Source organism: Pungitius pungitius, chromosome 6 (assembly GCF_949316345.1).
Source record: "Pungitius pungitius chromosome 6, fPunPun2.1, whole genome shotgun sequence".
NCBI lineage: Eukaryota > Metazoa > Chordata > Actinopteri > Perciformes > Gasterosteidae > Pungitius > Pungitius pungitius.
The window spans coordinates 8669689-8684437 of NC_084905.1; the positions used below are offsets into that span (position 1 = coordinate 8669689).

Here is a 14749-nt window from a genome sequence, read left to right on the forward strand (position 1 = left end):
TTGATGAACCAGTCTCGTCGATAATCTGAGAGGTGCCCTCACAAACTATCAGACGAATGTCTACAACCAGCAGAACTCCCTCAGCCTCAGGCTACACAAGGACTGATTAATCCAGATCAACATCCCAATACTTGAATAACCCTTATTTAAAATCAATAAGTTCTAGAAGTTGTAAAATACACTAACAACCCCCTGAGGGCAGGTCCGTCCCAATAAACCTCCTTAGTTCAGCTTTAATTAAATATTGGTTCCACATGACAAGAGGAAGCACAGTGCTTCATGAACACAGCCCTCTGTAAATAGACTAATGACCTGAACATCAGTGATTGACGGCTGAGCCTTCCAGCTCGTCCCTGTTCCTCTACCTCCCACCCTCAATGAGACATCACTCCATCTCTCCACAGCCCTCGGTCACTCCATTTGGCGCAGGTCCCCACTGCTCAAGCTTTACATTAGCAGAACCTTTAAACAAAAGAGGCTCCAGTGTTATAGCGGTTGTGCATCTATGGAGTGACGCATTCAGCGAAAATCAGAATACCACCATCAGTTACTGATTGGCCTGGTGAGAGATGTTTTTTCTCTTAATCCATTTCAGCATAGGTAGATGCAATGGCTGTGGCTATTGTTTGAATATAGAACACCTTGATGCACCCTGGGCACACTCTTAAATACATGTTTGTAAATGGATTACATTATGGAACTAGTTGCATGCATTGCTCAGGTGGGATTTTGGCCCATTCTTCCACAGTCTTCAAATCTTGAATGTTCCGTGGGCTTCTTCTATGAACCCTGATTATTCTGTTCTTTCCATAGATGTTCAATTGGATTCAAGTCAGGTGACTGGCAGCTTTATGATTTATCTCTGAGACGAGTGTGTGTTTGGGATTGTTGTCCTGTTGAAATGTTCGTCGTTTCATCTTTATCATCCTGGTAGATTTTTATCAACAATATCTCTTTTTTCCATTCATTCTCTTTTATTATATGAAGTTTGCAAGTGCCGTTTGTTTAACTTTCAAACCTTGTGTGTATTACGGCATCCCAAGAGTTCAATATTGGTCTAATCGGACCAGACAATATACTCCCAGGATTTTACAGCTGGTCTAAATGTTGTGCAACAAACTTTAAACAAGCTTCAACATGCTTTTTCTTCAGCATTGGAGTCTTGCGTGGTGAGCGTGCATACAGGCCATGGCGGTTATCGGTTTCTTTGAAACAATTGGACTTGCTGATTCCAGGTCTCTCTGAAGCTCTCCACGGCTGGCCCTTGGCTCTTGGGCAACTCTTCTTTTCACTCTGTCAGAAATCTGGCGAGGAGCACCTGGTCATGGCCGGCTTATGGTGAAACAATGTTTTTTCCACCTGTTCAGTGGAAGTTTTTAAATCTTTCTTTGGCCAATGCCATCAGTACGTCTCTACAAAGAGATTGCAAAGGTCTCAAGACAGCTCTTTGCTTTTACCCATCATAAGAGTTTCTTGTGCGACACCTTGGCATTTTCATATGCCATCAGTTGGGACTGAACCAGTTGGTAATCATTTGCATGACAAGGGGCAGAAGGGCTTCCTTATAACTTATATTTACTGAAAAGTAAATCAACCTCATATGAACTGACAGAAAAGCGGAGGACGGTGGCTTTTGGGAACACACAGAGGATCCGTGATGTTGGGGAGGTGAGGTGCGGCTCAGAGCCCAATACAAACCCAGCACCAGGCTGTTCACCCTGCAGCCCTCAGGCCTGAGATTCACAATGACGGCTCCAAACCGCCAGACTGCTCAGCAGCTTCTTTAGTTTGTCTGCGTTCAGGGACTACAATTCTTTTCCCAGTCATTCCCAAAAAGTGGTTCGCAGCCCAAAGTTGGATAACAAGCAATTTTATAATGGTTGGCAAAAACATTTGAAGAACTTCTTCGAGTCTTTTTCTGGAGTATTTACATCCTCTGTACACTTTTGGGGCAAAGGAGAGAATGCAGCGTTGTTCAGATTTAGGCACATAAAGACAACCAGGCATATTAAATATAGACATATTGAAAGAGCTATTGCAAGATGGACTGGGAGAGACAGAAAAACAAACTAAGTGAGTTTCCCATGGGATTCCTGACATTCCCGCTCTCTCCTCCTCTCTGCAGCTCAGCCCAGAGGCAGCAGCTGGCCCCCTCACATCCTTACAGGGCTACTAACTCGCCTCCACCACAAACGTACAAACACACACATGCACTTCTCTAACAGCCGTGTGCGAGGCCTTAGCCAGAAAGTGTGAAATGAGACATCTGGGAAACACACAGGCGTAAAGTAGGTAGATGTGAGAAGAGTTGGGTTTGCCAAATGCCAGACTGTTGGAAAAGATAATTCTCCATTGTCGAGTGCTAAATGGGACCAGCTGGAACGGAGGGCAAAGGTCAGTCATTTGGCAAAGATAAGGATCCAGTGTCTATTGCGGAGTCAGAAGCACTCTGACGCCGGTTGCCCACGTTGGTGAGCAGATGACGGACACATTTTCCAGTGAGCGTTTGGCTGCGATCCGCCGAGCCCGAGAATGAATGTGACAGAATCAGCACATGTTGGGTCACAGCACACACGTGCATCTCAAAATAGAGACGGAGCGAACCGGAGCAGAGCAGCTAGAGGAAGAAACATTTGAAATGAGGAAAGCCAGCCTGCCGGACGCATGCACGCACGCACGCATGCCCACGACCCCATCAACACACACTTGAGTGTGTGATGAAAACAAAATCTTAAAAGCATGCCCTATAGCTTTTAACAGGATGTGGTTTACACGAGGTAACAGCTACCCCTTGAACTTCCATGATCACATGACAAACTTTCAAATTGACCATCTCATTTTATTGAATGCATCATTATGTAACTCAAGGCTAACGCTGTTAGCTCCGTTATTTAGAAATATAGGACTGTTGCCCACATGCTACCAGGTAACCAATTGGTTGGTAGCACAAGTTTGCTCTCGCGCAGTAGTGATTCGGCAGGATGTACAGATGTGCTGATGAGCTCCACATGTTGTTGTTCCTGTGTAGAGTTGAGCAGCTCAGAACTGATACAAGAAGGTGACTTCTAATTTGTGCACGGTACTCGATCGAGCATTGTGAGCTGATGAGGCTTTGCTAAAAAATAAAAAACATGGTAACAAAACCTCATGGTAACAGAACTGATTTGGCTTGAAAAATGATTTAAGGTAAAGTCAATGTGTGAATCCAGCTCCAGAATATTTGACAACAGTAATTATCTGTGGAAGTATGCAAGACTGTGCAGAGGGATTTAATGTGTGAAACTGTGATTTACATTTTAAAGCGTTTACGCCTGTTCTGTGAGGAGGTCTTGAGAACAAGATCCTTTTTTAAAAGGAACAGATGACGTTAGAGAAAAATAACGTGAGCGAGGGAGTGTGTGTGTGTTCGGTGTGTATTAACGCATCTGGTTAAGCCTGCAGATTAACTGGACCAAAGCTATCCTTCACTCACTCCTCCTACAAGGTCAGGAGGCAACGCGGTCAGACCGTCTTATCTGGACACACACACACACAGTAAAACCATAACGGCGGCATGCTAACGGTCTTCTAATCACACCCGGATCAGTGAGGCAGATGAAGAGAGACAGAGTACTTCTCCACTGAGTGAAGCGCAGCACCAGTCAGAGCCCAGAGTTAGTGTGTGTGTGAGAAGCCTATTAAAGATCATCGAACCAACAGAAAGTCAGCACACCAAAGAACAGGCTGCTTTGTGCAGTCTGACACAAAACACCAACACCATTGAGTTCCGTCTGTATTTGAGAGGGAAAGCTAAAGAGTGTCTCTGGAATGAGCCCAAATACAGAAATCAGTCAGAACATCGTTGCACATTCCCGTTTTCCTATGGAATCCCTGAACTAATGTCCGTGGTCAATACCGGAAATATCGTAGTCAATGAAGAAAAATGCGTTTCAGAGCCACAATTTCTCAATAATGAGCGTTTCAGTGTGGATAAGCCCCTCTGATAAGAAGCCTCTATATAATGCAGCCTCTCGGGCGCTTTGGGAAGAGCAGGGCAGCGGGGCCGTTAAGTAGCGGCCTGGTTACGCATGGACGCAGCACAAAGCCGCCATGGCTTCCCCTCTCCCCCAGCTCCCTTTAGTTGGGATCTGACCCCCGGCTCTGTTCCGCTCCCCATGCGGGAGCTTGTTGACCCTTCTACAAGAATCTACACTATCTGCCAGCTGGACCTGAGGCACAGGAAGCTGCTATTTCCCCCTCGGGGCGAAGCGGATTGGGGGGAGACAGGGAGTCGGAAAAAGAGTGTGAGCACAAAGAAAAGCGCCAGAGGAGCGGTTTCTGGTGGCGTTCCTCCTTCGGGCAGTGAGCGGCTGAGTGGGGAGCTCACGCCTCTATACAGGCATGAATAACACCTCTACTGACACACGAAAGCAGGGCTTGACTATCAGAACGAGCAATGCCACAGACATCTTAGGAAAAAATACCAATTTAGTCGGGTTGAACAATATAGGTTATGTGTTGGTTCGAACCTTTGGCACAATGGTGAAGTGTTCAGTTGGAAAGCTTTAGTCCCCTCTCGCTGCTTTCCCAGACGTGTGTGTGTGTGTTTTATCAGACTCCAGAGGTGGTGTACAAAATGTACGCATAGCGCAGGTAAAGTCAGAATGGCCCCGACAATAACAATTTCCACTCCGAGGACCTCAGAATGTAGGATGAACAGAATCTGCATAAAAGGTTTATTTGAGAGACAATAATTATAATTAATGGGTTCCTGATGAAATATTCCAACTGTAAGCTTATTCTTTTAGGTTGTTAGGTTCTAGGGTTGAGGAGGTTGCTCGTAGGTCACACAGAGCATTGGATTATAAAAATATGTCCGTATCTAGCAGTAATCATTTGGTCATATTAACACTGTCCTTCACACGTAGAGTTTATCTGGGAGACATAAGCAGATAATCTGAACCGTCGCGCCACTAGACGCATTAGGCCAGTCTGACCGTGGTTATCTCACGCACGCACGTGCACACTCTGGGCATGAGGCAAGAATGCCGTCGCATTACACAAAGACAATCGTATTTTGGACAATCAGTTGGAAACAGGTCTGGTGTTCCCCCTACTGTTCCATCAGTTAGGTCACTGCTGATTATAGCAGAGCCCCCACATTACAAAGAGAACATGGAGACAGCCGTATTCCAGCATGGTGATGGCCAAAGAGCCAAACTAGAGCAGCCCATAAACCAAAGGGTGATGTCACGGTGACTTCTTCCACTTCTTATACAGTCTGCATTCCTACAAGCTGGGGAACACTAGTGCTTTTATTCCATGATTTGCTTTGTCTCCTCTATGATCAACAACAAAATAATATGTAAGATATGACATCATATGGAGATTCAGTACCAGTTTAAATTAGATCCTGTCCGTGTTGTGGAATAAATAGACCGTAACCAATCCATTTGGTGACCGATTTCAAAAAGCCTGTCATTTTTTTTAACACACCCTGCTTTTCTCCACACATTGGTTATGGGTAAAAATTTGGATCAGCTGGGCTTTAAGAGGCTGGGAGCCAAGTTATCTGGGAAAAGCAACAGAAGAGGGGCCCGTATGCAAGGGGCCTAAAGCGGCATCTCATTGATGGAGGATTCCTCTCTGGTTCCCATCCGAGCAGACACTCTGCTGTCTTTGTGTCCCTCTGCTACTCCTCCACAGTGGTGCTTTACTAAACAGGAAGCCAAGGCCCCAGGCTGAAATAATAAAAAGGTTGGAGCCTCTTTGACTGAAGGTCTCTCCTTCCACCAAACATGATATAATCAATTAGATTTATGACCCTTTAAATCATTTGAATGCCTGGAACAGAGTAATAAAGAAATATTTCTGAAAGAAAAGAAAGAAGCACAATTGGAATTTCATTTTTAAGGCTCCGTCCATCAGTTTATTTATTAGGGAGAGCAGGAACCAGCAGCGTTTCCAACTAGAAAGTGAGAAAAGTTTATTGCCCTAGATTCAAACCGCAAAACATTGCCAACATTGTTTTATGTTCCCTTCGGTTTGCGTTGAAACTTAAACCCTGAATCCAGACTTTAGCAATGTCCTGCCGATCCAATCCTCGGGGCCACACAGGGCAACCTGATCTCTGCAGGAACCCCGCTTTGATCTGTCAGCTCGTCCCCCATAGCAGCCGAGCGCGCTATACCCCCTTGGACCTGTGTGCCCATGAACGACATTCACACAAAAAAAGGGAAACGCACTCAGGTGGAGGGGCAGGTGTGCGCCAGGGGCACGCAGACACACACCTTCACATCCTTAGTCACAAGGCAGATGTTTTCAGACTCACCTACAACCATCAGCGTGAACTCAAACCCTCTTTTGACAGACTTCCGATACACCTGGTTGGGGAGATTGGCGAAGCCCACATAGCCCTCCAGGTTCCGCTGCTGAAAGCAAATGAACACAGGAATCACAACTGAATACAGAACAAGTACATAGAAACACACTCAGACAGTTGCATGTTCAACACAGAATGAAGTGACAGCATTAACAGCCCTCACTAGGTTGCAGACGCATGCCACACGCAAAGAATCTCAGTTACTATGGTTACACATGGGCAGCAGATTCAGAGCTGTACAGTCATTATTTACACAAGAAGTTACGAAGAAAAGCAACAGGGACCCTCTGAAGTGCAGCTGGGATGAACATAAGGGAGGAGAAGGGTGAGGTGGTCGAGGATAGAAAGAGGACCCTAACAACGCCATCAAATCAGAAATGAAGTAAAGCAAAAGCAGAGGAGTGACATCAGCCAATGAATGAAGGCCATCAGTTCCTCCTGCATGGATCACACAGTCTCACTGAGTGTTCCATCAGGTCCACCCTGGTCCTCATGAAAGACCGGGCTCTCCAGCTGCCCCTTCTCTCCTCCAATCACTGAGCAGCACGCTACAGGAGGCAAACACAATTGCCTACTGGCCGGTGTGCACTGATAGTCAGCTGAAAGCCGCAACATGAGGCGCGCATGTCTGCACTCTTTATGTGGTCGTCTTTAAGGAGCGACATCCAGGTCAACCAATGCAAATGATTACTCAGCCTTTGAATGATACCGTCAGAATGTAGAGAGGAATGAAAGTAGAAATTGAAAAATGACCTGTGAGTGAAAAATCCCTACAGATGAATTGGGGACATAAATTAAGTGATATACACCATAATACATAATACACCAGATTATTGTTTACATGAAGAATTTCACTTTTCTTTATCGCAAGTTATCTGAACTTGGGTTAAATATGCAAGGTATGCCTTATGGAAGTAATTTTTGATGACTGGGGGAGCCGCAAAAAGACAAAGTAAAAAAGAAACACCTAAATGTGTTTTTAACAGAGGCTTGTTCAATTAGGAACAGCGCTGTTTTTTTTACTTACATGTGAATATGTTTAAATATATGATGATGTGTACTGGCCTGTAAAGCGTAGATAACTTCAACTCTGTGAAAATATTTAACAAAAAATTGTTTTGCTAAATTGCTAAATCGGCCAAAGGGACTACCTTTTTAAAAATCTAGTATCTAAGGTCCGTCCTGCAATAATTAACTGCTTTGCCCAATAACTATATGGGATGTTATTGATGGTTAAAAAGGTCTCAGCAGACCAACAGTGTTAAAAACCTAAAAGTTTTTGGTTTCAAAACGCATTCATGTATATAAAATCATAATAATTCTCCACTGTATATTGCTCATTTGGAACTGACGGGTGTGAAATCCAGAACACTGGAAGCTACACACCTACACCACGGTCGGGTGCTATTGACACTGTGAACGTGGGAGAAGAAAAGGAAACGATCTATTGGCCTCATCAATATTCTGTGCTGCATGCAAGCCTCAAGCACTTTTCCACCATTTCCATGTTTGATACACCCACAGACAAGTGGTGTGCGTTTGAGTACGCTCTTGTTACATAAGGTGCCACTGCAGCGGGGTGTTTAATCATGTGACATGCTGGGTTTGTCATTTAGCTACTGGTAATAAACTACAAGTGCAGGTTTACGGTTTCTACAAAAGAGAGTGCAGAGTCTGAGGATCACATTGAGCTAAACTGTGTGTGTTTGTTTGTAAGTGTGCGTCAATATACTGCACCGAGGTTACGGCTCAATGAAGCACACAGTGACGTTTGAATAAAGAAATACGCAACACGCTTGAAACATTTCCAGCTCAATGACGACCGTGTGTACACCTCAGTGTCGCTCATCATGGTTCGACATGCTGCATGTACGATGACCAATGTGGTTCTCGGAAAAGAAAATATGACGAGAAGGAAAAACCGACGGCGGTCTTAAAATAGGGGAAGTAACGGCGGGTGAGAGAGAGTCAGGCCAGTCAGGCCATTGCTGTTTACCCCTCCCCCAGTCAGCCCAGTGGTGATAGTAGCTGCCTGGTTCACTGACATCATCATCATCATCATCATCCCACCCCCATGCATGAGGCAGCTGATGAGGAGGCCCTCTCCCAGCTCCAGTTATCACACATATTGAATAGAAATAATGTATTAAATGTAGCATCACACACACACACCGGTGCAGCAAGACACTCGTCATTTTCAAATGGAACCTTTCTTTTGGTATTTTTGACACAAATTCCTCCCCTGTCCGTCTCAGTGCACTTTGTGTGTGTGTATGCCCACCCCCACGGTGTCATCCTGAGGAAAGTCACTGCCATCCGACCCCCCTCCCCTTTGACTATCACAGATATGTTCAGTACAGACCTTAAGGGTGAGGTTTGGTGAGTGGATGAGAGACCAAGCACACTAGATGCGACCCATCTGGGTTCCACCCACCCAAGGGTCCAATAATCACACATTCTAACAACAGACCAACTAACCACGAAGGGAGCACACACAGGTTAGTAGTATATGGCAGTGGTTAATACACGATATATCGAAGCAGTCCGCCAAAGAAAATCTAATTTCAAATGGATGAATAAATCAATGTAATATACAGTGCTCCGAGGAGAGAAGAGCTGATCTGATCTGGGCTCTGCCATTAGAGGCAAACAACCGAACCGCCGTGGCTGGCTGGGACTACCATCTGGATTTTATTCAGTGAGACTAGTCCCGTCCAAACACGCTCATGTTGGACACCACAGACGTCCAACCATCAAACTAGCCAGTCCATCCAGGTGACTGGCTCACGTAATTTTAAAAAAGCACTGCCAAACATGCTAATTATTTCACAGCACACACCACCGTCACCAGAAGGTGCGAGGCGTGATTCTAGTCAGAGACGATGGCATTTGCCGAAATAACGTTACATCTTTGCACGACGTTATCAGTACACCCGCGTTATACAAATGTGTTTTGCGGTGTTATGGTTAGTTTTAAACACTACAGACGCTATCACGTTGTCACATTTGGGTCCGTTTGGGAGGAATCGGACTTACGGCGATGCTGGGAACCGCAGTCTCTGGTCGCTCGAGCATTGTTCCGTGACGTCACAACGCAGCCTCTAACGGACCGTCACCGAGGCATAAACGGATTAACGTCCGAGAGAATGGCGGGGCGGAGGGTACCCCGTAGACCCCGTTCTTTTGGCGTCGGTAAAAGAAGCAAAGCGCCTTCTCTAGTCGAATGAATGAGGTTCAATTACATATGGCCGCACACGGATACTACGACCGGATGTAGCACATTGAAGGAAAAGCTCCTACTACTGTCGCCCTCTCACGAGGCAAACCAAGTGTAGGTGTGTCAGTGGACAAAACGTCCGGTTCAGAATTTCACAATAAGACGAAATATTTATCAATAATTGCAACATTTGAAGAAAAGTGCAAAATGCATATACGAACAATTAGGTAAATACAAATGACTGTACTTTTAGTTTGTGATCCCTAAAAACCTATGGAGCATCATAGTTAGGGTCGTTGCCGATATTATTAAGCTACATTTGTAATAACGCTCAGGACACTCAATAAGTAGTTAATATATGTTTATTTTGGTAGCATTTAATGGCTTAACTCTAGCTGTAATGCTAGAATAATAGTTGTTTTCTAAAATGTATGTGTCAGCCTCCTATGATAACAAGAAATATACATTTCAGGAAGCGCACGAAACTACTGCAGAGCAAATCATTGCGAGGTTACTCAAACGAAGGGTGGGCTTTGCGCTCTTACTGTGAAAGAAGGCAGCCTACAGTCTCCAGCTGTGTCCGGGACAGCTTGATCCAAACGGATCCATCGTTCAACGGTCCAAAACGTTCGCCCTTGCGTTAGAAATCATATATATCATATACATATACAACGTGTGACCTGTGATTTGTGGCCATTTAGTCAGAATATAAAAAGCACTGGTGGTTTGATGGTAAAAGTACACAGAGATGCTTTTCCACCTCATTCCTCCATGCCTCTCCCTTCCATTAAATAACATATGGCTGCAAAGAAAAAGACAAAGTACATCAAGAACATAGAAAATGCCCCTCAGCAAAGCAACTGATTTGAGTCGTGATAGTTGGCTTGAAACACATAGTCCATTAACGTACTCTAGTGGCTGAGAGGGCAACTGTCAAAGAGTTCAAATTGTGGACTCTACTTGGCAAAAATACATTTTTGTTGTATTTTGGAGAGACAATAAATATTTTGGAGAAGATACAGATCAATGCTCTACAGACCAGTACACATGATCATATATTTAAACATATTCACATGTAATTAAAAAGTAAAAACCAACGCCTAATTGGCCAGAGTGTGTTAAAGGCCATATATTTTTCTTTGTGACTCAAATACTGGCATACATGTAAAATTGTTGGCTTATTTTAATCTTCTGCATAGTCCTCCATATCCTATCTGCTATGATCCAGTAAAGTTAGGCTCCATTCGCAATAACTAAATCCTTTATCACTGTCACCAAAGCTGCGTGTATGAGAGCCTGTAGATGAAGACATTTTAACCAGTAACATATAAACTCATATTGATACAACAGAACAAACAAGTGTTCCCCTTTTATGCTGCCAAAAATGAGATTACTTGAGCCCTGCTGAGGTCTTGACTGCTATCAGAATGAATGAATACATATATGTTTTCTCCGGTGTAAAGCTGCTAAACAATGAATAGCAAGAGCCTGCCCTTGAAAAGGAGAAATGGAATTTGACATTAAAGTTTAGATGCACAGGCGGCTTCTGGCACCTCTTAGTACAGCACCATCTCTTCAGCATGTCTAGTTTATGTCATATAAAAAAGGGAACGAACACACAGGAAGTGTGAGGGAGAAAGGAGACCACCAGGGACATATTATCTGGCTTTATTTCTGCACCATCAAATCAGTTCCACAAATACATTTTGTACTTATCTGTACAAAAACTTCAATTCAAAACATGACTATAAATAGAAAAAAACCCATCACCACTTTAGTTTAAATGTGAAAAAACAAGAGGAAGTGCTGACGCAGGTTGTACTGTAGAAATAGTGGCATTAGCTTATACTCCACTGATGACTACAAGCATGAAGTTGGGAGGTATTGCTCTTTTTCAGTGTGCACGTTCTGTTAAGTCAATTCAAATCACAAAGCAACAGCATTTCACAGTGTTGACGTTAAGCAAAAACTACACATATTGTTCCGTATACTTAAATTAAATGGCCTCTCTCCATGAGACTCGGAATACATAACAACATTGTTTAAGTAAAAAAGTAAATATGTCGCATATTGATACACCTATGCAGACTTTATGGTAACACATCGTGACATTGCAGCATCAAGAAACGATAACTGGCCACATTTCGATCACAAGCTGCCGTTCTCACAGGTTGGACCTCTCTCCTTGGACAGATTTGGCATCAAGGTGGCTGATGAGCTCCTTCACCCACGGGGCCGAGGGTCTGACACACAGGCTCCGCCTTGCCACGGTCTGTAACCTGAACACATGCACAAAGCAGAGCAAAGTTAGTGGCTCCATCCATCTGAGATGGGGGTGGAGGGGGTGTCTCTGAGGACGGGTACTTACAGGATGGCGGACTTGGAGCACCGCTGGCTGGTCCTGACGTAGCCGACCACGTTGTCAACGGGCACCTCGTTCTCATTGAAACGGAAGCAGCATCTCTTTGGGCCGGCGCCACGCAGGCCTGAACACAATCACACACCAATGAACAACTTTCCTACACACACTCACAGGCATCACATGTTGCTGCTTTTGTGTTCCCTTTTTGATTTCCTCTTAAGGCTTCATCCGATGCTGGCATTTGTTGTTGAAAGGGCAGCGTGTTGTTAAATGTTTTTCATGTTGGATTACAAGCTTACTCTCTATGTATTAAATATGAGGCATTACCTTACTAGATGTGCGCTAATTTTCATTACATTTCCAGAACAGAGGTGTAAACATTGGACAAAGCTGGAAACAACATTCTTTCTTTCAGAGGGAATTCTGATAATGTCTTTGTATCACCCCATAAAGACAAAAATATAGCCATTAATTAAAAAATGTTGTATTAATCAGACCATGAAATATGATTTATGAACCCTACAAAGGAAAGAGCCTTCCCAAATATATGGAGAGGAATGAAAGTAGAACGTTTGGTGGATGGTACGCCTGAAGAGGACTTCTGGCTTAAAAACTAAAAAGTATGTTTTCTAAAACTACAGGTGACTAATATAAATGATCATGAAATATCCCCAGTTAATTATCAGTTTTTGTATCACAGGTTTTCTCAAATATGTTAAAAATGTGAGTAATTAAACAAATAGATACAGTGAGTAAATAAACACCTACATGTGTCGTGTGAATGTAATGGAATAAATATGTATAAATAATATCTTGTAGTGTGTAGTCTAAGTAAGCTACGAACTAACATCAAAATAACATTTCAGGGCGCAAAGGAAACCTGGAGCAATACAAAGTAATTTCATACACTAGTGTTCCTGTATCAGACTGGGGTTCTCAAGCTTTAAAACTGCATTCATGAATCTTGTTTACCAGAATAATAAGAAACACTATCACCACTTTACAGAGAATATCTTATTGTTTTGAGCTGATCAGATGAATCACATCTATTCTATCCAATGTACCAGAGTAACCATTTACACTTAAAGGATCAATTGACAGGTGATTGAGCCCCCTACCTTCAGTCAGAGTAGCAGCAGCCAGGATCAGCACCAACACGGACAGAGTCAGACGAGCAGCGGCCATCTTGCTTCACTATGTATCAGAAGGTGAGTGTCAGCTGGTTCTCTCTTCTGCTGTGTGAACTTCAACTGGGTGCCCTCTCCCCTTTATACCCCTGCAGGGGGGCACCCCAACGGGCCAGGCTGGGACTTCACTAATGACGTGTCTGTCCTAAATCTGTGGAGGGGAACGGGGAGTTTCATGTGTGTGTTGGCGTCAAGTGCATTTCACTTCCCTAAAAGTTCACTGACATTCACTGAGCACATGTTTAACAGAGCAGTACTGCTTTTTGTTTTCCAGCGTGGTTTCCCTTTTGAATGACACTACTGTAGTTTCTGTTCGCCGCCTACACGTCGCAGCGACGGTCTTTGAGAGCAGCTATACGGAACCGATATTATGGATATTCAAGCAGCCAGCCTCAACCCCTACAAACAGAAGTCCAATCATCTGTAATACAGAACAAGTGATCAATAAACCCACAGCCCGAAACACATTTTTATTGAATGGCGCCTGAGCCTAATGTAATATTAGTGAAACCTCCATAAGCGGTAGCTGCTTTGTTATTTTTCCAAAGCAGAACCGTGCAGCCCATCGGCCGCTAACAGCTAACAGCTAACAGCTAACCAGCTCTCCTGATGATTTGGAAGCATTTCCAATTCTGTTGTCAGATAAGACGGTCTCAGAGCAGTTAGTGGAAGAGTCACAATAGAGTCGAGGAGACATAAATCGGCTGCTAGATTTCATCTATACGTCTAAAGTTTTGCCCTCTCTGATCTCTGAAGACCAAACAGGCTTCATAGCAGGACAGAGCTCCTCATCCAATACTAGATGGCTTCTTAACATAATTGGCTCCCCAAATCAAGACACCCCTGATCTTTAGATGCAGAAAAAGCTTTCGACAACGTCGGGTGGAAGTACCTATACTATATTTTAGGAAGGTTTGGCTGTAACCTAGACTTTATAGCCTGGATCGAGTTGCTATATAACTCCCTGACCGCCTCCATTCTCACTAACAGTGTAAAATCCCACCTTTTCACTTTATGCCGTGGCACCAGACAAGGTTGTCCCCTCTCGTCCCTTCTATTCGCTTTGGTTATTGAACCTTTAGCCGTATGGCTGCGGGGGGAGAAAGGAAGGGTATTTCCCGCAGGGTAAACACACATATACTATCACTTTATGTGGATGACCTCTTGCTGTATGTTTCTAATGCTGTCTCATCCCAAAGACATTCTACCTGAATTTGGAAAATATTCGGGCTATAAATTAAACGTTCATAAAAGTGAGGTTAAATGCATCAGCCAAGGAACTACCAAAATCTCTTTTTCCATTTAAGGTGACCACTGAAGGATTTAGACACCTAGGGGTGGTTGTCACACCATCAATTGACGATCTCTTGTTGACAACTTTTAATCCGATGCTCTCCCCCTGTCCCTAATAACCCCATAAAAATGGTAATTCTCTCAAAGTTCCTATATTTGTTCATGAAGAAATCATCTCTACATCCCTATGGGCTAATACACCACCTTGCATTAAAAAACATTCTTACAACTTCTTAAAATGTCAGGTGGATTAGCATTGCCTAATTTTATCCAATATCATTGGGCCTGCAACATTGAAAAGCTCTGTCGCTAGATGGATGATGGGCCAA

General features: G+C 43.8%; 2 protein-coding genes across 3 annotated transcripts in view; both read right to left on the minus strand.

Annotated features, from left to right (window-relative positions):
- LOC119195740 (septin-7-like) overlaps nt 1-9685 on the minus strand; it is a 30588-nt gene extending 20903 nt beyond the window's left edge. Inside the window, exons 1-2 of one of the 2 annotated variants that reach the window (XM_037450933.2) lie at nt 9398-9685; nt 6311-6407 (exon numbers count right to left, since the gene is read on the minus strand). In XM_037450933.2, coding sequence (XP_037306830.1) covers nt 6311-6407; nt 9398-9436 — 136 coding nt within the window. In that variant the 5' untranslated portion in view covers nt 9437-9685. Of the gene's footprint in view, nt 1-6310; nt 6411-9397 lie in introns of both variants that reach the window. The other variant, XM_037450932.2, reaches the window with a different exon arrangement.
- Nucleotides 9686-11230: 1545 nt separating this feature from the next.
- Nucleotides 11231-13174, minus strand: LOC119196164 (monocyte chemotactic protein 1B-like). Its single transcript, XM_037451648.2, has 3 exons — nt 13059-13174; nt 11947-12064; nt 11231-11857 (listed from the first exon to the last, which is right to left on the minus strand). Exons 1-3 carry the CDS (start codon nt 13123-13125, stop codon nt 11743-11745), a joined length of 300 nt encoding a protein of 99 aa, XP_037307545.1. The 5' UTR covers nt 13126-13174; the 3' UTR covers nt 11231-11742.
- Between the last annotated feature and the right edge of the window lie 1575 nt (nt 13175-14749).